The following is a 26468-nucleotide window of genomic DNA, read 5'->3' on the forward strand; positions in this document are numbered from 1 at the left end:
CAAGTAAAAGTTACCTCAACTTTAGAACATATCTAGAATGTACTATGCCTCACCACCCCCGCTGCCACCACTTTGGTCCTAGCTACTATTGTCTCTCACCTGGAGTGATAGAGTCCTCTATCTGTCACTCTGCTTTCTACTGACCCCTCATATTCCATACAGCAGAGACTGAACTTTTTTTTTTTTAAATGTAAGTAAAAAGTCATTCTTTTACTCAAAACCACTCAAAACCTGTGGTTTCTATCTCAATCAAAGTCTTTACAGTGGCCTTCTAGGAGTTGACCCTGTGTCTCTTCCACCTCATCTCTGTTTTCTGTCCTCCCCATTCACTCTGCTCCAGCTTCATTGGCCACCTAGCTGTAACTTGACAACTGTAGGCTTCCACCTCTGGGTCTTATCCTTATTCCCTCTGCTTGGTATGCTCTTTCCCCAAATATTTATATGGCTTATGACCTCTCCTCTTTCATGTTTTTGCTCAAATATCACTTTTTCTGTGAATCCTACTCTGTTCATCCTCTCAGAAATTGCAATATTCTCCCCATACCACTCTGTATCCTTTGTCCTTTTAACAATAACTTTTTTTTTAAGGGGTGGGGGAGGGGTAAGACCTTTACCCTTTGTAACACATTGTATATGCAAGGGTACATGCAAATAATACTGTCATAAGAATGTCAGGTACATGCTATGCATTAGTAAATATTTGTTGAATGAATGAATTCACTTAAACCTGAAAATGCAAGAGAACATTTTCCATTTATTCCAGAATGTTCTCTGAGATTGTGAAGGTTCTTTGTGCCTGTCTGTTAGGCTTTCAGTTAGTAATCAAGAGACTCAGGCCCTCTCAATGTAAGTCTAATCGTGTTGTAAAACCCACTTTCTAGATGGCACCTACTCTGCCTCTTCTGTCACTGACCAGCTGAGCCATGTGATCTGTCACAGGTTGTTCCTAGGAATTGGATTTTGCTTTGCTCATTATCTCCAGCAATATTTGTTTTGGTTTCAGGTTAGGTTTAAGATGTGATAGAATTTCCTTTTGTGTTTTTTCTATCTAGAGCCTCTCTCCTCCTCAAATTTAAGGATTATCATAGATTTTCTTTGAAATGGTCTGTAGTAGACTTTGATATTTCATTTAACAAAATACCTAACAAAAGACCCATCTGTGCATACAGTCTCTCTCTCTGTGCATGTGTGTGTCCTGTTGCTGTAATAGCCCTTGGTGTTTGATCCTCTATTGACCCACTAAATATACCCTTACTTCTCTCCCAGCACTTTCCTGTAATCATTTGTAGGACTCTGGTACAATCTGATTTCATACTGAATATTAAATATTCAGTTTCATTATGAATTAATATATGGTTTATTTTTGTTTTTCTTTAGAACTAAAGGTGGTCCACAAATTGCTTATGAACGCAGCTTTAGGTGGAAACTTGCTCACTTCCGTTATTTGTGCCAGGTACTACAGTGGTAAATAAATCTTATGTTCATAATCATTTAGTCTTATCTTTACACAATACATATGATAGCTTATGTGATATTATGATTTTTTGTTTTTAGTCTAATGCACTACCCAGTCATGTAAAGATCAATGTGTCCCGGCAGACATTGTTTGAAGATTCCTTCCAACAGGTAAGGAGGATTTTGTCAGAATAAAACAAAACTTTTTGTTTTTGTTTGTTTATTTTATTTGTCACATTGTATTCTGTACATTGCAAGGGAGTTAGGGTTTTAGAGATTTTCAGCTATCCAGAAGACAGTTATAATAATGGCCACCACTTACTGAGTACCCATTTTAGTAATAGTTATACTAAACCCCATCATGTACTGAGTGGTTGCCATTCGCTTGGCACTGGCTCCTCCCTCCCCCCTCCCTTCCTTCCCAGCTGGCCAATATTAACATGAATGTTCGGCATCTTATATTTATCATTATATTTCATTCATCCTCACAACATCCCTTTGAGATAGATCCCATCATTATCTCCATTTTACAGGTAAAAGTACTGAGACTGAGAGACAGTCATTCTGTCATGAATTTAGGTGTCTACTTATTATAAAAAAGCTTAAACAACTTTTGAACAAGTTGATCCTTTTTGACATTTATCTACCTGGTTAAGAATTCGTTACCTCAAAAAATGTTTTGATGGGCCGGCCCATGGCTCCCTTGGGAGAGCGTGGTGCTTACAACACCAAGTCAGGGGTTAAGATCCCCTTGTCGGTCATTTAAAAAAAAAAAAAAGTTTTGATGATGCTACCAAATTTAAATTAAATTGGGACATACTGTATTCCATTTGAATATTCCTTTAATTAGTCTCTAATGTTCATTCCCACCTTTAGGTTTCTGTTTAAATGTCATGCTCTCAGAGAGACCTTGTCTGAGCACACTACTTAAGATGGCCACCCCTGCTCAGCCCCGTCACATGCTAGCCATTTATCATACTCTTTCCTTCTCATAACACTTACTACCACCTGACAATATTGTATTTTGTTTGTTTCCCTTACTGGAATGTAAGGTAAGACCCATGAGAGCACAGACTATTTTGTTTACTGCTGTTTTGCCCAGTACCTAGAGCAGTGCTTTCCACGTTAGATATTCAATAAATATTCAATGAGTGAATAAATGAATGTAATATGTCTACTTTTCCTAAATCATCTACAGAATATTTAAAGATAAACAATTAGAATATTCTCAGTTCTTTTATTCTGATGAAGTGGAGAATATTTCATATGAGACTTCTCACTCCCCTCTTAGAAATTGCAGTGATAAACCAAACTTCTCTGTGTACTGTGGCATATACAGACTTTTATTTATACTTTGTAAGGGCCAAAATGAAATAATAACACACTGAAGTCCGAGAGACATTCAGACCCTAGCTTAATTTTACTTGCTGTTGGACTTTGAGCAAGATTCTTAATGTAGCTATTGTTAAACTTTTTTTTGGCTTAAGTCAATAATTCTTAGCACCGTAAGTGTAAATAGATGAATCCACTTGTTCCAAGATGTTTGAGCTGATTTTAGTAAGTTAACATTTAAATTCACGGTAGACTTGGTTTTGGTTTTTTTTACGCTGTCTTGGGAGAATCATGGTCTATTAGATGTTCAGCACTGAGCCCATGACTGCCTCTGAAGGAGGCCTGCTGGTGCCCTGAACCAGGCCTGCCAGTCTTGGCTGTGGTTCTGACATGTGTGGTGGAAATAATTCATTTTAATCCCAAAGTAAAGCCTGCTTACTAATAACCTTGATAAGCTATTGTTAAGGTTTATGAAAATTTGATATAGGAATTGTTTTAAGATATACTATATTATGTATAAATTCATCATATATATAAGTCTTTATAGCTGAGTTCCTTTCTTACTGAGCAATGCGTGGTATAGCAGGATTCAGAGCAAGGTCTTTTGCCTCTAAGTGTTGCTAGTCAGAAAAATTTACAAATCATCTATCAAAAGATTTTGGTACAGTTTGGGTGAGTAAGGATGGAGGGGTTGTTTTCTAACCTTAATAGATTTCTGTGTCAAACTCTTCCTCTCTTGCCAATAACCGAAAGTAGAGCTACATTTAATGTTAGAAGAGGGGAAAGAAAAAGTATAGTACATGAAAGTGACTCAGAGGAAGCTTAATAGACTGCTATGTCTTTATCTAATTTTTGGAATGCACCAGTTGATCTCTTGAGTTAAAGGCATTGTTGTATGAGATAAAGAAATGTGTAATTTTGAAAATAAAGATTAAATTGAATTGTTTTGGAAGAAACATGCTGTAGAATGAGTGTTTAAATATTCATGTTTTTCTTTTTAATTAGATTATGGCATTAAAACCCTATGACTTGAGGCGGCGATTATATGTAATATTTAGAGGAGAAGAAGGACTTGATTATGGTGGCCTAGCAAGGTAAAATAAAAAAACACAAATCTGCCTTGAAATAAATATATCTCATTGTTTGTGGAGGATGTATTCTTGAAAACATATGTGAATATATTGCATTACATTTTTTCGGTAGCAATCCAGAATTTTTCAAAACAAAAATTAAAATATTGGCATAATTCTAGAGGTAACCATTAATATTACTAACTTGCTTATCCTATTCATTTTCTCTCCATATATAATGTAAATTTGTATGTATGTTTAATATAGTACATATTTGCTTTTTTTAAAAAACAGAATTAATCCTACAATGTAAAAAATATAGAAACTTGATTTTGTTATTTTATATTGCGTGGACATCTTTCAATATCAGTATATATACAAAGTGAGAGAGCTAATACTCTTGTAAAAATGGCTACACAATATTCCATTGTATGGAGATGTCATAATTAATGGGTTGGTATGCATAAGGTTGTTTCTCTTTTTTTGTTTTTATAACATTGTGTGTTAATTTTATGTTTGCGTTTTTAATCCAGTCTGAGTCTCTTCGGAGAGTAAAGTTTATTGGTATGCATAAGGTTGTTTCTCTTTTTTTGTTTTTATAACACTGTGTGTTAATTTTATGTTTGCGTTTTTAATCCAGTCTGAGTCTCTTCGGAGAGTAAAGTTTTCCACATTCACTAAGTGTATTATTAACAGTAGACATTGTGAAGCAATATGAGTGGAAAAGCCTTTTAATTTCTAATGTTTTCCCTCAATTGCTTTGCCCAAACCTAATATGGCAACAGTTTATTTTTTAACAAAACACTTTCATTAAATCTTTCCAATGAATTCCATTTGCTTTTGATAGAAACAACTCTCTTTTTGAACTCACAATTCAGGAGGTGTACAAAATTACAAAATCATAGTTTTAATACAACTGGCAAAGAGATGTAGGACCAAGCCCAGCTGTTGGGAGCAGATATGTGATAATATACATGGGATTATTAGAGTTTTGTTTCTATTAGCATATTTCCTCATCCAAAACATTATTAAGCTTTTTCAGAAAAGAAACACTACCTACCACAATAGATGTTCAGACATTAAAAAGAAAGATGCATCTTAGAAATGGGGGAATATGGTATTATTTTTTTATGGTGTCTGACTTTATAACATTCACATTCATTTCTGAATCCTTGTTTGCCTCAACTGTTTGAGTCTTGTTCTATATTTTGCCGATTTTTATGCATCTAACCACTTCCTTCATATCATGATATTCTTATTCCTTAGTTTTTTATTTGATTGAGGTATTGTTGGGCTAGATTCATCATTAAATGGTTTGTTCAAGGGTTCACAGAGGTGATATATTCCTATAATCTTTGCATGGTTGAGAATATTTTCTCTTGCTTTGGTATGTAAACAATTTCACTAGATACAAATTTCTTGCACAACACTTGTTTCTCTGTAGACATTGCTTCACTGTTTTCTAGCATTGAATGTTGGTACTATGAAGTGTGAGGCCAGCCCTTTGTGGGAAACGTTTTTTTCTCTGGGCACCCACACAGTCCTTTTCCTTGAAGTTCATTAATTTCATTGTTGATTGTTTTATATCTTTTTTTTGGAACATATAAAGATCTTCCTTAATTTCAGGGAAGTTTTCTTCTATTATGTCTTTGAATATTTTTTTTCTGTTCCATTTGTTCCATTTTTCTTCAGGAACATCAATCATGGGTATGTGGAATCTCCTTTGTCAGTCTTACATGTCTGTCATCTTTTCTCTGATCATTTTTATCTTTGTGCTTTTCCATTTTATTTTGATTTTTTTCAAGCCTATCCTCATGTTACTGTTTGCAGTACTTCCCTATGTTTTGCTGCTTCTAGTGTGATTTTTCTTCATTAGTAGTTTTACTATTTTCTTTATTTTCTTCTGTAGACTCTGCTAGCTCATCTGTTGTCTCATAATTTTTCCAATTTCTTGTGTCTCTTCAGTTCATTTGAGAGTACAGAAATGGATATGTTGAAAGTTAATTCTTCTGCCTCTTCCTAGTTAGACATTTTTCCTTCTTTTCTGCTATTATCAGGGTAAAGGTTAGGTGCCGTGTTATAGCCATTTTTCTTTCGAATGGATTCAGTTTTCTCTTGGCTGTTGTTTGCTAAAAGTGATCCAAAGCAACTGGAAATTTTATTCCTAGTTTTTTTGTGTGTGTCTAAATATGTTCTCTCTAGATCTGCTCAGTCCTCTTCCCTGGGAGCATTTCTTACTTCAGCCTTACCACGAAGGAAGTCACTTGTTTTAGCTACTATTTGGGACTGGATTTTGTTTGAAGAATTGGTGTTTATTATTTCCTAGTTGATTTTGTTTAGGGACTCCCTTCTCTACCTTTCAGGCAGTTTCAGGGATTGTGTTTTAAAAGCTTTTCAAAAGCATTTGTAAACAGGCTGCGAGGCCAGATGTAGCCTGCATAGAGGCTGCCCCCATTATGATTTTAAATTTTTTATATTACCTGATAACATTAAAAAATCACCAGATTATACTTAAGAATCAAGATTTCTGGCTTCTCTTTCAAAATCACTAGACCTACATTCCCACCTTCTCACGTGGCATCAGTTGGCTGAATCAGAGTAGCTGTTTCCCCTTTAGGGTAGCATACACTGTTTCACTACAGTGCCCACACTGCCCGGTCACCTGACAATTATGATGTGCATAGAAATTCTTTTTCCTTAAAGCCAATAATTTTAGCAGGGATATAATGAGGAGTGGGGAATTGTGGCTGAGCAGAAAATATGAGCACCATTTAGAGAATAGAGAAGGAGGTCCCTTGTACTTGCTGATCACTGTAAGCTTTAGAGTTTGGAACCCTGCTTTAGAAGAAATTCCTGTTAAAAAAGAACCTTTTGCAAATTGGGTTTATTTTCTAATATATATTTTTTTCTAGTTGGATTTCATATATTGGACTTTTTAAAATGAGACAAAAATGAGTGGTAGAAAGTTAGAGATTGCTTATCAGATTTTAAGATTTCACTTTTTAAATTTTAGTTCCATTTTTAATGCATTGACAATAAAATTAAAACTGTTCCATAGAAGCAGTGTGTACCTTAGTATTATAAACAAATATGTAAAACCTATTGTGTATAGATCCTAGAGTGCCTATGAGAGTTAAAAATACAAAAAATACATAAAGACATGGCTTTTGCCTTTGAAGAGCTTAACAATCTGGTGGATGGGGCAGGTCATGTGCATAAAAATGAATAATATTGTGAAGTTTTTACCACAAAGCATTCAGTGATGGGTACAGATAGTACACTGAAAATTGCTTCAAAAAATTGATGAAATAGGATTTAAGCTAGACTGAGAAAAAGCAGAATTTACACAGGTCAGGTTGAAGTTGAGGAGACAGACCCAAACAAAGATATGGCGTAGAAACAGTTGTGTTATATGTGAGGAATAGTGAGTTTGTAGTTTGGCAATGCAGGAACTAGCAAGTAACTTTGAATGGAGAGCCAGATCATAGAAGGACTTAAATGGTAAATGGAGGGACTAAGGAATTGGGCAGTGGAGTTGTTAAAAGACTATTGAGCAGAAGTATGATGTATATATGGTGTATTTAAGATCTGTTTTTAAATTCACAAATATGTGAATGCTAAAAAATAACCCTAACTTATTTTCTTATAGAGAATGGTTTTTTTTGCTTTCACATGAAGTTTTGAACCCAATGTATTGCTTATTTGAGTATGCGGGCAAGAACAACTATTGTCTGCAGATAAATCCAGCATCAACCATTAATCCAGACCATCTTTCATACTTCTGTTTCATTGGTCGCTTTATTGCTATGGTGAGTTCTTGACTTTCAGTTATTTTATGAATTTATTTAAACTTTGCTTGTTTCAATAGTATTTTAACTTATTGGCCAGCTGCCAAAAAAAGGCACGGGGTGGGGTGTGTTTAGAGAGGAGTTAAAAAAAAAAAAGATAAGCATTTGCCGTTCACACATTTTGTTACCAAAGAAGTTTGCCTGGAAAGAGAGTATCAAAACACAGCTTATTTTTTAAGTATCTGTATGAAATCAGGATTATGAATATGAAGATTATTTATATAGCCACTTAGCCTTTAAAGTCTTCTCATTTTATACATTAAACCCTATTTATGACTACTTTTCTATAAAAGGAAAATCTGAGTTACCTATTAATTGCACTTGATTGATGCTTTTGGAATTTTCAGAGCTTTGCAGAAGCCCTTGTGGAACTCTTTTGAGAAGTGTTTGTATTTATTTCTTTATATGCACTTTAATTATCTGTTAACTGACTCAGCGAATATTTATTGAGTGCCTACCATAATGCCAAGCACTGTTCTAGGCACCGGAGATGAAAAAAAAAACACAGCACTTGCTCTCAGGGATCTAAATTCCATTAGAGAGAGACAAATAATTAAATATGTGCTGAGGGGGAAGGGAGTGTTGCTCTTTTATATAGTATGGTTACAGGAAGCCTCTCTAATAGGTGACACATGAATAGAAACATGAAGAAAGCAAGGAACTGAATCCTGTACATCTTTTGGAGAAGAACCCATTCTAGGCACATGGAACAGCAAGACAAAGGCTCCAAGGTGGAAGTGCATTCTTGATTGAGAAAGAGACCAGCATGGCTGGAGCTGAGTATGTGAGAGAGAATGTGGTAGGAGATGAGATTGAGAGATTACTGTGTGGACCTTTAGGAAATTCATATGACGGTTTTGAGAAGGGGAGTGACACAATCTAAGTAACACAATGTGACTAAATTTTATTAAGCTTGCTTTGTTGCTGTGTAGTAAGAGAGACTGTAACTGGGGACAGAGGAAAGCAAGGGTAGAAACAGCGAGATCATTTGCAGCAATCCAGGTGAGAGGTGATAGTGGCTTGGATTTGTGTGGTGTGGCAGTGGAGGAAGTAAGAAGTGGTTTGGATTCTGGATGTATTCTGACATTAGAACTAACAGGGTTTTCTGACAGATGAGATGCAAGGTGTGACAAAGAATCAAGTTTGGCACCAAAACTTAAGGCTTGTGTGTCTGTTTGTAATTACCATTTCCTAAGATGTGCAGGGTTGTGGCAAGAGCAAATTAGGGAGCTGGGGAAATCAAAAATTTGGATTTGACTTGTTACATTTGAGATGCGTGGAAATGCAGAGTAGATAGTTGGATAGATAAGTCTGGTGATGAGGAGATATCAAGGTTAGAGATATTTGGGAGTTCTCAGCATATAGAGAATATTAAAAGGCTATGTGATCACGTAAGGAATAAGTGTGGACAGGGAAGAAGTTCAAGGGAATTTATGAGTTGGGGAGATGAGAAGGAGCCAGCGAAAGATCTGAAGTTGGAAAATCAAGTAAGAGTGGTTCCCAGAAGAAAAGGAAGAAGGAAGTATGTTTCAAGAAGGAAGACATAATTAACCCTGTCATTATTACTGATAGGCCGAGCAGGAGGAGGCCTGGGAATGACCATTTGATCTGGCAAAGTGAAAGATATTCGTGAGTGGTAGGGAGGAAAGATTGATGGGAGTGAAATCATGAGAGAATGGAAGAAGTGGAGATAGCAGACATTAACAAATCTTTTAAAGCAGTTTGCTGTAAAGGATCATAGAAAATTGGGCAGTACTAGAAATGTATATGGCATTGAGAATGGGAGGAGAATAAAACATTTGTATTGCTGTTAACGTAATCAAGTAAGAGGGTAAAGAACTTATGAGGTTAGTAATATAAGGAATATGGGAACAATGACCTTGAGTAGGAGAGAGGAAGAGATTTATTTAGTTCACATAGAAATGATAGGATGCTTACCCATAATGAATGTGTGGATTCAGGTGCCAGTAGTAAGCAGATGTGACAGAACACACAGAAGTTCTCTTCTGATTGCTTCTGTTTCCTCAGTAAAATAGGAAGCAACATCATCAGCTCAGAGTGAGCAGTGGGGAGGAGGACATATTTGAGGAAGCAGGAGTAGGAATGAAATGGTCATCTAGGAGAGTGGCAGAATGAATACGGTAGGGAAATATGATGACCAGGCAGCATTTAGCTAGTCGTGGGATTTTGCTGGAATAACAGTGGGGGAGGCAGGGTTTAAAAGTACACAGTGGGGTAATTTTAATGATTGATAATGGAATCTAAACTGAGTAAGGGGAGAAGTAGCTTCATGAAGGGGCTGAGAGACAGCGTTAACGTAATTGTTTCAGTAGACTTTTTAGTTCTCGGTGGGGTCAAAAATTGCTGGGATTCTGGCACTTCCCACATTGGCTGTTGTGAATAGGAGTGAAGGCACAATGGGGTTGGTCCTGAAAATCTCACAGGCAACTGTCAGAGTGAGAAAGAGAGGATGGATCTTTGCCAGGTACACAGGGCTCTTCTTCAATTCCTCATCCCATTAAGTTAATTGGCAAAACGTATTAGAAAGAATGGGGGGCATAGAAATAGAGATTCTTCAACATCCTGTTTACAGTTTTTGATAGTACATTTTATTGGTAAGTATTTGACCTCAGGGATATAGATTTAGTTAATTTTAACTCTTAATTTGCTTTTCATACTTAGCTTTTATATAATATTTTAGTTTTCATGATTTATGCTGTTTACTTACTTTTTTTTTGGCCTACAAAGCCTCATGAATTCTTTGTTACTATTGTGCTCTAAATAAGAAATTGTTATTTGTAAATTTTAAATAAGATTTTTTGTTTTTCTTGGCAGGCACTATTTCATGGGAAGTTTATTGATACTGGTTTCTCTTTACCATTCTACAAGCGCATGCTAAGTAAAAAACTTACTATTAAGGATTTGGAATCTATTGATACCGAATTTTATAACTCCCTTATCTGGATAAGGTTTGAAGATTTGTTTTTTTAATAAGGCATTTTCTTGAAACCCAGTTATACATTTTGTTAATTAGTACATATATATTTATTTTACTCAGAGACAACAACATTGAAGAATGTGGCTTAGAAATGTACTTTTCCGTTGACATGGAGATTTTGGGAAAAGTTACTTCACATGACCTGAAGTCGGGAGGTTCCAATATTCTGGTGACTGAGGAGAACAAAGATGAGTACATTGGGTGAGATGACACACGTTATTGAGCTCAGTTTTTAGAACTTCTTGAACTTGCCATTTATCTGTACTCTAAATCATCTATCTGTACTCTTCTTCATGTTACCCCTTTTTCACTCGTTCGATAACTTCTTCTCATCAGTACTAGTGTTTTTGAAATAAGAGAATATATGACTTTCACTTTCCCACTGCCACTTGCTGTAAAGCATTGTGATAAAAAATCATAGGACATTGATGCTATTGAGGGCTTTGCAAAGAGTGCATAGCATTTCAGTTTTAGATGAAGGGACTGAAGCTCTGTTAGGTAGTTGCAAAACCAAGTCTGGAACGCAAGCTTTGACTCAGTCTAATGCTCATTTCCTATCCCATGCCACTTTCCCTTTTTGACTTATGCTTTTAATAGTGCTCACCCCAACCTTTATTTTGAAACTCTGTGTTGTCTTGAATTCCATGATTCTGTATGTACCATGTAGAGTTTTTTGCCTTTTTTTTAAACTATGTTTCTCTAAATCTCCATTTCCTAAACATCAGTGTTTTCCCAAGGCTGTTTGTTCAAACTGTTTGTCTAAATATTCTGTTACTGTGACTTCTGTTTTCTGTTAAAGTAATATCTGAACTTTAAAAATAATTTTGATTTCCCAGCCAGGTAAATGCAAAGTTTTTCACTAAGGAACCAGTCATTAAATAATTTAGGCTTACAGACCAATGCAGGCTATCACAGCTACTGAGTTCTGCTGGTGTAGTGCAAAAGTAGTTGTAGATAATATGTAAACAGATAGTGTGATTATGCTCCAGTAAAACTACTTATGGACACTGAAGCTTGATTTCATTCACATCCCGATATATTATTATTTTAATATTTTTCAACCATTTTTTACAATGTAAAGAATATTTTTAGCTCACATACCTGTATAAAAAATGTGGTGGGCCAGATTGGGCCTGCAGGCCATAGTTTGCCAACTCCCGAAGTACTAAATGACCCATCTTAAATTTAGTATGTCCAAAATCAAATTTCTTGTTTTTTCTGCCTGTTGCCTTCTTCTTGACCTATTTCTTTTTGTTACTACCATTTTTACCCTCTTTTATACTTGGATTCTACCTGTCATTTTTGTCTCTTCCTTTTAGATTTTTTATGTTTGTTTTTTACATTTGTTCCCAAAGTGGAATTATAATTGTGTCTCAGTCTTTTGACTAAGACCAAGACCAAGTATAGTATCTTTTCTTACCAGTTTAATGTCTGATATGTTCCGTATCCAAAGACAATTTATTAAAAGGATTTTTGGAGCAGGGAGATGGAATAGAGTATTGCTCTGTTCACTCCATTCATCAACCTGGTAGTGCAGTATCTCTAGGGATGGTGTACCAAAAAATAAGGAGGGGGGAATCCTATGAAATACATTACTCTGTAGCTTGCTTTTTTCATCCTTCAGGTCAGTAGGGATAGACCTAACTCATTTTCTAATAGCTAGATAAATTATGATATATCCATATTATATTATTCAGCCATAGCTGCTACTAGGGGTCATTCAGGTTGTGTCCGGTTTAGGCCACTACAAACAAGGCAGCAGAAAACCTTGTTAAGCATGAGTCCATACATCTTGCTACTTGTCTTTGTAGGATAGATTTACAGAAAGTGAAGTTATTGGGTCAAAAAGTATTTCATAGATATTGCTATGCTGCTTTCCCAGAACGTCATAGCAATCTTTCTTCCCTTCTTAACCTGTACATTGCTGTGACATTTCAGTTTTACATCTGTAGTGTCGCTCTGCTTACTAATCTAAATGCAGCCTTCTTAGCATGGCCTAGAGGCCTCTTGCTCTACCCCACCTTCTTTTATTAACTTTCTTCCCTTCTTAACCTGTACATTGCTGTGACATTCCAGTTTTACATCTGTAGTGTCGCTCTGCTTACTAATTTAAATGCAGCCTTCTTAGCATGGCCTAGAGGCCTCTTGCTCTACCCCACCTTCTTTTATTAAACCAGTTATCTCTGAGAGAAATTACCAATAACTGATTTTCTTTGTACTCTCTGAAGCATTTTTGTTTTGCTTTGTTATGCAATGAGTATTTATTACTCTTACTGAAAAAGCATTGAAGGTATTTATATTGTGAAGAAAATACATTCACAAAGATAGTACACAAGGCACTGGGCTTTCTATATTTGTTAAGCTTTAAGCTTTCTACAAAGTCCAACAGTAATTATTAAGTAGCACAACCTGCATATTTAAAAAAATGCTGTCAGTGATTTCAAATATCAAAAGTAATTTAAATAAAACTTTATTATATAAGATTTATGTTTGCTTTGCTACTTTGAACTTTGTGCTTTAAGGTAACCACTATTTTAAAAAATCTTATCTGTATAATGCCTATTGTATGACTTGATATCTAATCCTGAATACAACAGTTTTTGGAGGATTTTGCTTCAATCTCAAGCAATAACAGTCTTTAATCTTATTTTCTAATCTTGCTCTTGAAAATTATGTGATAATACTCTCCTTTTTTAGTTGTGATACCTTATTTGTAGTTTACAAAATAGGACCTCATAAATTTGTGAGTAAATGTATGTGTGTGAAATACTGCCAGAATTCAAAGTGGGAAGGAAGTTATTGATTCAGCTGGGAGGAGTCAGGAAAGTTCTTCATAGGACATTGTGTATAAGTTAGGAAGAAGCACAAGAGCTTCCCTGATAGAGCGAGAGCTTTTGGGGAGGAGGAAAACAGCAAGAACAGAGGAATTGAGGTATTAAAAGGATCATTTTATCCTGGCAGTCTACAACTTATGATGCTGTGGTAAGAGTATAAGACGGTGAGAAATAGTGGCTAGATAAGAGTCTAGAGTGGTAGCCAGATTGCACCTCAATCTAAGGAAACTATATTATTCTAAGAAACCTAGATTTTTGCTTTAAATTTTAGAGTCATCAAAAATAAACCAAGATGGGGTGATCAGAATTGTATTTGGAAAGATAATTCTAGCATCTATATGGAGGATGAATTGGGAGTGACAATTTGGAAAGGATAGTTGGAGAACAAAAGATTAGTTAAGAAATTGTTTCAGTAATCTAGTAGTGAGATATATTATAGGCCTGAAATAAGGCAGATGCAGTAGAAATAAAAATGATAGAATGGATTTTTGAGGATGTTAGAGGAATAGAATGGTTCAGAATCAGTGATTGATGGATAACATGTAGTGAGGGAAAGAATAGTAAGAAGTTGATGATTGAGATTTCTGGAGGGTTGGACTGTGTTAGGATATCCAAGGAGAGATGATCTATAAATATATTGCTCTCAGGAGGGAAGCAAGATTTGGGAAGTTTAGGAATTACTGGCTTTTCTGTGATAGTTGAGACTTGGTTATTGAAATATCATCTTTAGAGAGTGTATAGCTAAAACAGAAAAGCAGGCAGAGATCTAAGTGACATCAACATTTATGAAATAGTGAAACCAAGGAATGAGATGAAGGACTTGCCAAAGCAGAATCAGGAATGGTGGCATTACTGAACCCAGCGGGCAAAATTGCTTGAGGGGAAACACTAATGTCCAGTGTTACAGAAGGTTCATATAGCATGAACACTGAAAAGAGGGCATTGGGCTTGGCCATTGTAAGTTCCTGGGGCTGGCCGGTTTGCTCAGTTGGTAGAGCGAGGTGCCGACAACACCAAGGTCAAGGGTTCAGATTCCTGTACCAGCCAGCCACCAAAAAAGAAAAAGACGTTCATTAGTGACGTTAGTGATGAAAGTTTTATTTTTAATTCCCGTTGAAAGCCAAATTCTTGGGGAGGAGCTGGTTTAAAAGGTAAAAAAGTGGAGACAGTGAAGTATAATGTGCTCTTGTTATAAGTGGTAGTAGGGCCAGCCCGTGGCTCACTTGGGAGAGTGTGGTGCTGATAACACCAAGGCCACGGGTTCAGATCCCTATATAGGGATGGCTGGTTAGCTCACTTGGGAGAGCGTGGCGCTTACAACACCAAGTCAAGTGTTAAGATCCCCTTACCGGTCATCTTAAAAAAAAAAAAAAAAAAATTGGTAGTAAAGAGAGGACAGAGAGCAGTTTAAAAGAGACTCTGGGTTGAAGGAATGGTTATGGGAAAAGAATAGTCTGAATACCTTTGTGGACAAATGGAAAGAGGACTCAGAAGGTAGGGTTGAGGATATGGGGCAAAGAGGGGTTAGTAATTGATGAAGAAAAGTTGTGGAGGCGAGGATGAAAGGTTTGCTTTCAGAAAAGCATAAGATCAACTTCCTCTAGGATGGGAAGAGAGGAGTTAGAAATGGGAGGGGTATGGATAAATTGGCTTTCCTTTCACCTGCCATAGTATCAATGGTTTCTCCTTATCAAGTAGTGTTTACTATTTCTCCAGAAGGTCCTTTCCAGATTCAGTCTCCTTTAGGAACCTCCTTATACAGGTTTTGTGTCACTGACAGGTTTCTTCCTATTTCTTTTTTTTTTTTTTTTATCATACTTCCCTACTCTACAGCTACTTTACATGTCTCCTCAGAATGTTTCATGTCCATTTTAATTGATTTCTTCTATTCTGGTTAGGAAATTCTCATGTTCTCCGATAAACTTGCATGTAAAGAACCCGTTCTTGAGCTTTAAGCCTTCTCAAACCATAAACCTGTACAAGCACATGGCACATAGACATACTGTCACTGCATGTTATTGAGACAGTCCCTTGCTTCCCTGATGTGGATGGCTTTTTGAGTCAGAGTCTTCAAGTCTTCCTTGGCAAATGCTTGGTTGGAAGGAGGTCTGTTAAATGATCAGCCATTCCCTTCCTGTGTCAGCACACAATATTTAGAGTTATTTATCTGTATGAATAGGAAATGATTAGTGCTAGGATTTGGCTGTCTTACTGACAAGTGGAGAACCTTGTATTTATTTTTAAAAGCATCCTTTTTAATAGCTGCCTTTTTAAAGATGCTAGAACTGATTTTTTTCATGGGGAAGCAAGTGTTTAAAGTTACATACATACACACGTGTGTGTTATGTGTATATGTGTAGCATATTCAGAAAAAGAGAAGGAACTTTAGAAGTTCTTGGTGTTCTAAAACCTTTTACTTCACATATAAATTACTATTTTTACATACCATCTTTATTTTCAGTTTAATGACAGAATGGCGTTTTTCTCGAGGAGTTCAAGAACAGACCAAAGCTTTCCTTGATGGTTTTAATGAAGTTGTTCCTCTTCAATGGCTCCAGTACTTTGATGAAAAAGAATTGGAGGTTAGGCTCTTTTATTATGCTTTGTAGGGAATGTTAATGTGGGTAGGAATTGTATTTGTACTTTTACAGAACAGTGTCCACACATTTTTAAATCATGTAGCACCATCTTGAATCCTCTCACTCATCCAGATGTTTAGGTGGTATTTACACTAGCACTGGGTGACAGTCTTGATTACATTCTCTGAACCATGATGATGTCATAAATACAAAATTGTTAATCAGTGCCAGCTGTTTGGGGTCATAAAGAGTGACTGGAACATCATTTATAATTCTGGGAAGTTTTGAAATCTCACTTTAGTAGTGAGTTGCTGCAAAGATCAAATTTTTAAGACAGGAGTTATTAGTGGTTTTAACTGTATTTAGACTTGTTAAAAGTATATCAGGAATACTTTTTGGTGTATGTGTGATAAAATACACGTAATAGTTACCATCTTAGCCATTTTTAAGTGTTCAGTTCAGTAATGTTAGTATATTCATATTATTGTGCATCCAAACTCCAGAACTTTTTCATCTTGCAAAACTGAAACTCTGTATCCGTTAAACAACACTCCCCATTGCCCCTAGTCCCTAGCAACCACCATTCTACTTCTGTTTCTATGAGTTTGACTACTCTTGATACCTCTTATAAGTGAAATCATACAGTATTTATCTTTTTGTTATTGGCTTATTTCACTTAGCGTAATATCCTCAAGGTCATCCATGCTATATAGCATGTGTCAGAATATGTCCTTCCTTTTTAAGGCCAAATAATATTCATTGTATGCGTATACCACATTTTATCATCCATTTATCCTTTGATGGACCTTTGTGTTGCCCTTCTCCTTTTGGCTGCTGTGAATAATGCTGCTATGAACATGGATGTACAAATATCTCTTTGAGACCCTGCTTTCAATTCTTCTGGGTATATACCTAGGAATGGTATTTCTAGATCATATGGTAATCCTATATTTATTTTTTTGAGGAACTGACATATTGTTTTCCATAGCGATTGTACCATTATTTACACTCCAACCAAAAATGCCATAAGGCTTACAATTTCCCTGTATCTTCACCAACACTTATTTTCTGTTTTTGTTTTTTCTTTTTTTTATAGTTGCCACCTTAATGGGTATGAGGTGATATCTCATTGTGGTTTTGAGTTGCATTTCCCTAATGATTAGTTATCATGAAGTCTTCTTTTCCCATTTATATTAGAATATAGGCAGATCATTAGGATAGTCCTTGGCAGTTCTCTTGGCCCACTTTTGGTGCAGTGTTTTAACTGTAGCCATGTTGGTCCCTTTATTAAGAAACTTAGTTCATTCATGTAATCATAAGTGCATATGAAAAATAGCATTTTAAATTTTATACTATAATATTCCTCTGTAGGAATTAACCTTCTGGAAACTCTGGCTGACCTAGGATGTATATGAAAATCAGGACTTTGTGCCTGATTGACATGTAGACTTGCAGTAAGCCAGGGTAACGTCTTTCTTAACATCTTACACAATTAGCAAAAGCATATTAGAAGAATAGCATGGAGGACATCTTTTACAGTGGTATTAATGAATCTTTTTATAATCACAGACTTCATTAAGAATTTGAAAAAAATTAAACAATCTTGCATCCTCTAAATGCATGTACCTAAATAAAATATTCCATAGCCCCTGTTGATAATGCCTGTTTTAGAGGTTCACCCAATGAAAGAGGGATATTATGGTGAGAGCCCTATGTTAGAACAGAGATGAAACTAAAACAGTAGATCAAGAAGGATATGAACAGGAGCAGATTTTTATGTAGCCTTTGGTAACGTTTACAATGTTCTCACGTTATAGGCCTGTGAAATAGTTAGGCCATATGGATAATTTCCTTTTACATATAAGGAGACTGAATACTGGTTATTGATTTGCCTTCAGTTCATAGTATTTGGTAACGTTTACAATGTTCTCACGTTATAGGCCTGTGAAATAGTTAGGCCATATGGACAATTTCCTTTTACATATAAGGAGACTGAATACTGGTTATTGATTTGCCTTCAGTTCATAGTACAGAGCTGTAAGAAAACAGAAATGGAGGGTTGGCTTTGCCTTGATTTTTACTCCTAGTCTGTTGTTTGTTCTTCTCTTATTCATTGTCTCTCTTAGCCATGAATAATATCACAATAATGGTTATTCAAACTGTTATTCAAAATAATAGTTATCATAATCATGCCTTTTAGGTTAAAATCTATTTAAGCTTTAACAGGACGTAACAATCATTCTTTATAAAAACTTACCACATTAGGAATAGAAGTCAACTTTTGCAGTTCAATAAAGGACATCAACAACAAGAAAACTGTAACATCATTCTAACTGGTAATATTTTGAAAGTTTCCATTTGAGATTGGGAACAACACAAAAGACGTCTACTCTCATCACTTCTATTCAGTATTGTAACAAATGCCCTAGTCAGTGCAAAAGGCAAAAGCAGAGATAAAAAGCATAAAGATTGGAAAGAAGTAAAGCTGTCTTTATTCACAAATGACAACATGATTATTAACTTAGAAAATCCCAAGGAACCTACCAAAAAACTGCTAGAAACAATAGTGAGTTTAACAAAGCTTTCGGCACAAGGATAATAATAAAAATGAATGGTGTTTCTGTGTATTAGCAACAGACAAATGAAAATTGAATTTTTTTTTTTTTTTTAAAGATGACCGGTAAGGGGATCTGAACCCTTGGCTTGGTGTTGTCAGCACCACGCTCAGCCAGTGAGCCAACCGGCCATCCCTATATAATAGGGTCCAAACCCATGGCCTTGGTGTTATCAGCACCGCGCTCTCCTGAGTGAGCCACGGGCCAGCCTGAAAATTGAAATTTTAAGTTTCTTTTACTAAAGCATCAAAGAAAATGAACAAATTTAACTAGACACACAACAAGACTCAAAACATTGCTCAGAAAAATTAATTAAGACCTAAATAAATGGAGATATATATACTATGTTACATATTGTAAGACTTAATATTATTAAAATGTCATTTCTCTGCAAATTGCTCTGTAGATTCAACACAATCCCATTCTACATCCCAGCAGAATATTTATTAGAAAGTGACAGGCTGATTATAAAATTATGGGGAAATACAGAGGCTCTAAGATAGCCAAAACAATTTTGAAAAAGGACAAACTTGGAAGATTTACACTACCTGATTTCAAGACTTATTACTTATAAAAAAGCCATAGTAATTAAGATAGCGTGGTATTTGTGAAAGGATAGATAAATCAGTGGAACACTAGAGAGTCTAGAAATAGACCCATACATATATTTTTAATCGATTTTCAACAAAAGTGCCAAGATATTTCAGTGGGGAAAAATTTTCAACAAATGATTCTGGTCAACTGGATATCAATATGGAAGAAAATTAATTTCGATCCCTACCTCAGCTCATAAAAAAGATTAATTTAAAATGAATCTTAAGTGCAAATGTGACAGCTAAAAAGAAAACATAAGAGGAATCTTGGCATAGGCAGAAGTTTCTTAGGGAGAACACAAAAAGCAATAACTGTGAAAGAAAAATATGTAAAAATTGAACTTTATTAGAAGTAAAAACTTCTGCTCTTCAAAAGATACCATAAGTAAATGAAAAGGCTATCTACACACTGGAAGAATCTCTTGAGACAAAGGTCTTACATCCAGAATATATTTTAAAAACTCCTATAACTCAATAGAAAGACAAAAAGCATTTTTTAAATGGACAAAGACTTGCTTCACAAAAGAAGATATACAAATGGCAAGTAAACACATGGAAAGATGCTCATAAGTAGTTGGGGAAATGCAAATTAAAACCAAATGAAATGCCATTTTGGGATAGTGTTGGTAGTTTCTTATAATGTACATCTACCTTATGACCTAGTAGTTCCACTATCAGTTTTTTACCAAGTGAAATGAAATATACATTTACATAAAGACTTTTATATAAATGTTCATTACAACTGTATTCAACAGAGCCAAAAATTGGAAATAACCTAAATGTTGATCAACAAGTGAATGTTATCTTGTCTGAGTCACTGTGCAGTATATGCGTGTATTGAAACAACATACTGTACCCCACAAATGTGTACACATAAATGTTAAAAAGTAAATAGATAAACAAATTGTTGTGTACTCATATAGTGGTATACTACTCAGTAATATGAAAGAACCAACTACTGATACCCACGACAACATGGATGAATCTCAGAAACATTGTGCTGAGCAGGGAAAAAAAAAAACCAGAAAAGAGCATGTATGTATGTACTATATATGACAAAAATATGTAATATATGCATATATATGACATTCTTGAAAAGACAAATGTAATCTATGGTGAAATCATTGACCTAAAGCCAGAGAGGGGGATGGTGGTTTTACTACAAAAAGGGATATAATGGAAATATTCTATATTATGATTGTGATGGTCATTATACAGGTGTATACATCTGTTGAAACTCATCTAACTATATACTTAAATGTGTGCATTTTATTGTATGTAAAATATAGCTCAAAAAGTTGATTCATGAAAAAAATTTAGTTAAGAGAAAATATTATAAATATTTTATTTTACCTAAAAAAGAAGAACCAGAAGTTGATGTTTGAAACTAATCAACAACTTGGATAACCAATTTGGGATATAGATATAGTAAAGGAAAAAAATTAAAACAAGAGATACTTATATATATTTTATCTTATGCAAAAAAGAACCAGAAGTTTGTGTTTGAAACTAAACAACTTGCATAACTCATATATATAGAGAGAGATATGCTCTTCAGGACAGCTGTTTTTCTTGAAGAGTAGTTACTCTAAATATTTTCATTTTGAGTTCAATAAACATGGATAAAATAAAGTACCAAAGAATCATTCATGCTGAATTCTCACAAATTTTGTTGGATTTGCTTACTGTGATCATTATTTGCCATGCACATAGCTAGTCACATATTTAGGCCATGCGCGTAACTGCATTAGAAAATTTCAGTCATGTAATTATTCTCTTCACTAAGTCTTTACTGTGGCCTGATACTGTGCTCATTTCCCAGGTTATGTTGTGTGGCATGCAGGAGGTTGACTTGGCAGATTGGCAAAGAAATACTGTTTATCGACATTATACAAGAAACAGCAAGCAGATCATTTGGTTTTGGCAGGTATTTGCTTTTATCTTTTTGAAACAAAGTATTCAAAGAAAATGTCTTCTCATACAACAGTGATTTAAAAAGAACAGTTATTTTTTAAATTGAGACTGCTTTTGGACGGGTTTTTATTCTTTCAGTTCTAAATCTAAAGTGAATAGTGTGAACACTTCTTAAAAGTATTTTCTTTTGCTGCTTTGGCTATCTTTCTGAATGAAAGAATGACAGAATCATATTTAGGTAATACACTTTTTGCTTTGTTTTGTGTGTTTATTTAAGAATTTAAAATTTCTAGTCCAGGGATATTCTTCACATAAATATTCTAATGGAGACTCATTTGAGCAACTTACTAGTTGAACTTTTGGGTTACTTCTGCTTAACTGTTTCATTTTTAGGTGAAAAGTAAGCCTGAGTTTTATATTACTATACAAAGGTTTTCCAAAAGTTGCATCTTTTCATAAGGATATGTGTCATCAGTTTATTGTTTAATACTTTAAAGAAGTGTCTGGACACTTCTAGAAATTTATCTTAAACTATACTTAAACATGCAGAATGGCACATTACCAAAGTATTTAATGCAACATTACTGGTTTACTAACAGAGATTGGAAGCAACCTAAATGTCCAAAAGGAGAAAACTGAGTAAATAAACTATAATACATCCATTCTATAGTTCTATACATCATAGTCATTTTTTTTCCTTTTTTTTAAAAAATACAAATTAATAAAAGTATTGGAGAATAATATGTTTTGATACAATATTAAGAGGAAAAAGGAAGGTGCCAAACAATGTTTATAATATGATGCTATTTGGTTAATAAGAAAATTTATACTCTGTATATAGTAAAACTGTCTGAATACACCATCTCTGAAAAGGTAGAGAAAAAACTGGCACTGGTTCTAGAGGGAAGCGAAACAGCTGGAGGCAAAGGAGGGAGAGCTGCTTTTTATACTATACCCTTTTAATATCTTTTGAATTCTGTACTATCACTTATTTTACATATATATATGAAAGAGAGAAAGACAGACAAAGATGTAGGAATAAATCCATTTTCAAGCGTAAAATGTTTGAACTGTATTACCTGTAATATGTGTGCAGGTATCTGTAATCTTCCCTTTTAGGCTGTTCTTCATTCCACATTGTATTCCCTGACTTTCTGTTTGGACATTTGTATCTACAGAGCTAAAGAGCTTAAGCTTACAGTCATATACAGTTGAGCCTTGAACGATGTGGGTTTGAACTGTGTGGGTCTATTTATTCATGGATTTCTTTCAATAAGCGTATTTTCTTTTTATAATTTTTTAATATTTTCTTTTCTCTAGCTTACTGTATTGTAATAATATAATATATAATACATATGACACAAAATACATGTTAATTGACTGTTTATGTTATATCAGTAAGGCTTCTGGTCAACAGGCTATTAGTGGTTATGTTTTTGGGGATTCAAGGTTATATGAAGATTTTCAACTTCAAGGGGGTCAGGGTCAGCACCCCTAAGCCTCTTGTTGTTCAAGGATCAACTGTAAATTCAAATGAATACTTGTGTTTTCTGAATTAGGTTTGTTTTAGGGAACGTGGTAAGGTTTATGCCAGCTGTTTCTTGTGTCTTGATGAAATATGTGCCTCGGGACAGTTATTTACTGAAACATGTTTGGTCATAATTAGCACAGCATTTTGTCTTACCCAGCTAAAGTTTATTCCCTATTTTTAAGCTACATTTCTATTCTCAAACTGCCCCCTAAGTTCCTTGCTTTCTGTTAGACTCAAATCAATCACGTCAGTATTTTACAGCATTACCCATTTATGTCTTCCTTTGAAAAGAACTAGTCAATGAGTTAAGTAATTTTAGAGGAATGTGTACTTTGTTTTTTCAGATTCCAGTCAGGAAGAACACAAGTGTTTGGAAAGTGGTGTTTAGTGGGTGAAGATACCACAAACTATTGAGAATGAGAGTAGGGAGGTGTGTGTGTGTTTTTTGTAGCTTAAAGGGGAGAAGGGTAGTTGAATCAGGAAAGAAAACAATGGTTTAGAGCTCAACCAGACCTGAGATCATATGTTAGCTCTTCCACCTAATAGCAGTTTGAGAAGGACAAATTACTTAACCTCCCTAGGCCTCCATTTTCATACACGTACAGTAGGCATGCTAGTAATTGTACATATCTCCTAGAATTGCTATGAGGACTAAATACACAAAAAGCATATGGCACAGTGCTTGGCAAAAGTCCTTAGTAGGTGACTGCAGCTGTATCATAACCCAACAACAACATATATCCTGGTTGCACCTTAGTGGTATGACTTTAGATAAGTGACTTACCCTTAGTCTCATCATTTATTTCTTCTCTGTAGGTGGATGTATAATAATAGTGGCCAACCTATAGGGTGATTGTGAGGATTAATTGAAGTAAGTCTCATAGTGTACTTAGCATAGTGCCTAGTCTTAAGTGGTTACCACTTATCACTTATCTTTTGGACCAGTTTCAGTTAAATATTTCTTCAGGTGCCTACTGTTTTCATTATTGAAGATAATTTAGCATTTATTTTACATTAATGTATATTTGTTTTTGTTACACAGTTTGTGAAAGAGACAGACAATGAAGTAAGAATGCGACTATTACAGTTTGTCACTGGAACCTGCCGTTTACCTCTAGGAGGATTTGCTGAGCTCATGGGTAAGTGCAGTTTCACTGCAGTTTCTCTGCAGATAATTATGTGATAATAATGGTGTTCAGACATATGATAGACTTGAACCTAAGGATTATTCTTCTGTGCTCTGTGTAGGGCTTCTACCAGAAGATAGAAAAATGAATGGTTATCACCAAAGGCATTTGTAAGGCAAAAATGAAAGTCTCTTCGTATAGCTGGATGACCATTGATTTGCCCCTTAGGGTGATTGTGAAGGGAATGAGATTCTGTAGAAATAATTATTTTTCCACTCCTATAATTCTTATTGTTGGATTTCTGCAGTAATAAGAAGCTTCTTCAGGCAGAAGCAACTTACACTGTGAATTTCTTTAGTTTATTCTGTATCATTCATGTGACTATGTGACATGTTCTCTTTAACTAGTTGTCAAAACTGAAAAGTTTAAATGACCAGATAAATTTTGTCTATTTTCCTGGTTTAGGAAGTAATGGCCCTCAAAAGTTTTGCATTGAAAAAGTTGGCAAAGACACCTGGTTACCAAGAAGCCATACCTGGTAAGTTCAGAAATCCTAAATAGGAAGGTAAAAGGTAGAGAGAGTCTTTTTTATTTGTTTGTATTTTAATAGGTAAGATCCCAGTATAACTGCTTATTAATTAAAGTGTCAGAATTTCGATTTTGAGAACAGACTGATTAATACAGCATTCTACTACTAAACACTTTAGAATGAGTTATGGGTTAATACAAATACTTGAGAAATGTACCCACTGATTCAACAAATATTTATAGTACCCACTCTGTATAAAGTAAGATTTAAGTGCTCCTTGCCTTTTATGAAGTTTGTACTCTGTGGTGGGGCACAAATGACAAACAGGTAAAAAAAACAACTGTTTGCAAATTCTGGGAAGTCTTTTGAAGAAAATAGAGTGCAGTGGTAGAGAACAAGTGTAGGGAACATGGATTGAAAAGAGTAATGTTTAAGTTGCATTTGATAAACAGCATGCTCTGGGAAGAAATGGGAAGAGCATTCTTTGAAAAGAAATGCTGAAGTAAGCAAAGACCCTGAAGTAAGAAATTGCTTTTCAATTGGAACTTGCTGAATCAGGGGAGAGGGAGATGAAAAAATTTGGAAATGTAGGCAGGGGCTAAATTACGTAGAGCCTTCCAGGCTATTATAAAGAATTGGGATTTCATTCTTAGAAAATAAGAGGACTTTGAAGAGTTTTAAATATCAAGTAATGGGAAAGAAAAATTACTCTGGCAACAGTGTAGAGAAGGAATTGGATGTAGGGTGAACACAGGGAAACTGATTACAGAACTGTTATAGTTACCCAGGCTAAAGATATTAGTTTAGAGATAGGTGGTTTTTTTTAAGAGGTCAAAGCTATTTTCATAATAGGCCATTATTTGCCTTTTTATTGTTTTGACATTTGTAGTTATAGTGCAAAAGCAATGGTGGGTAAAACTGCTGGTGTCTTAGCACAAATCAAGGCAGTGGCACCAGACTGCCGTCACTATATTCTTCAACACCACAATTGCAGTTTAAAGCGAAAGGGGAGGGGGAAAAAAGCCAGATTCAGTGAGGATTGTTCTTTTGTGAAGGAGTGAAAATTAACTTTATTAAATTTTGATACTTGAGTATACATCTTTTTAACATTCTGTGTGACAAAATATGAAGTCTGCATAAAGCATTTCTGCACACCAGAGAATGGTAGTTTTCTTGAAGGAAGCTCTTTGGCAGTTGTTTGAGTTAAAAGCTGAATTAATTTGCTTTTTTTCTGGAATACTGTTTTTACCTGACAGAATGTCTCACAGACAACCTATGCTTGTTTAGACTTGGGTATTTGGTAAACATTTTCTTGAGAAGTAATGAAGTAAGCCTGCCACTTCAAGGAAAACAACTGACCTTTGTTGGCAGTAACAAAAGTTGAGGTTTCAAGCAAAAATTATAATTTCGGAAGATTTGTATATATCACCATAAGCTTGATAGCTTCCCAAGACTTTACTAATGAGAGTAGTGGTGTTATGTAACAAAAGTTGAGGTTTCAAGCAAAAATTATAATTTCGGAAGATTCGTATATATCACCATAAGCTTGATAGCTTCCCAAGACTTTACTAATGAGAGTAGTGGTGTTATTAACAAATGTGATTTTTTTTCCCATTACATAATTAAATGTGTCAACATTTAGAAAATCATAACTTGGTGAACCAATTATTTTCAAATGACCAATCAATGCATCATGGTACAAAATCATGCATGGGTAAAAGATCCAAAGTGCATAAGGGACCAATGGATTTTATGTAAAAGTACAAAATGTTTTTTGATATGATCTCAGAACCCCTATTGTGCATAACCTTGTGAAGTTTAGTACAGTGTCAAAGAATAATATCCACAATTATCTGAAAAAGTGACTAGAGTACATCTCCATTTTCTAACTTCATATCTATGTGGAGCCAGATTTTCATATACTTAAACCAATATAGTGCAACAGATTAAATGCACAAGTAGGGCCGGCCCGGTGGCGCACTGCACTAGTGCACCGTTTGGGAAGCGGGGCAGCGCTCCCGCCGAGGGTTCGGATCCCATATA

At 35.1% G+C, this 26468-nt stretch overlaps 1 protein-coding gene across 1 annotated transcript in view; it reads left to right on the forward strand.

Annotated features, from left to right (window-relative positions):
- The window catches only part of WWP1 (WW domain containing E3 ubiquitin protein ligase 1), an 80123-nt gene that overhangs the window by 48350 nt on the left and 5305 nt on the right, over positions 1-26468 (forward strand). Inside the window, exons 13-22 of the mRNA XM_008572599.1 lie at positions 1378-1453; positions 1555-1626; positions 3793-3881; positions 7507-7666; positions 10541-10674; positions 10764-10904; positions 15999-16119; positions 21147-21251; positions 23812-23908; positions 24362-24434. Coding sequence (XP_008570821.1) covers positions 1378-1453; positions 1555-1626; positions 3793-3881; positions 7507-7666; positions 10541-10674; positions 10764-10904; positions 15999-16119; positions 21147-21251; positions 23812-23908; positions 24362-24434 — 1068 coding nt within the window. The remainder of the gene's footprint in view (positions 1-1377; positions 1454-1554; positions 1627-3792; positions 3882-7506; positions 7667-10540; positions 10675-10763; positions 10905-15998; positions 16120-21146; positions 21252-23811; positions 23909-24361; positions 24435-26468) is intronic.

This window comes from Galeopterus variegatus, unplaced genomic scaffold, assembly GCF_000696425.1.
Source record: "Galeopterus variegatus unplaced genomic scaffold, G_variegatus-3.0.2 Scaffold48, whole genome shotgun sequence".
Classification (NCBI taxonomy): Eukaryota; Metazoa; Chordata; class Mammalia; order Dermoptera; family Cynocephalidae; genus Galeopterus; species Galeopterus variegatus.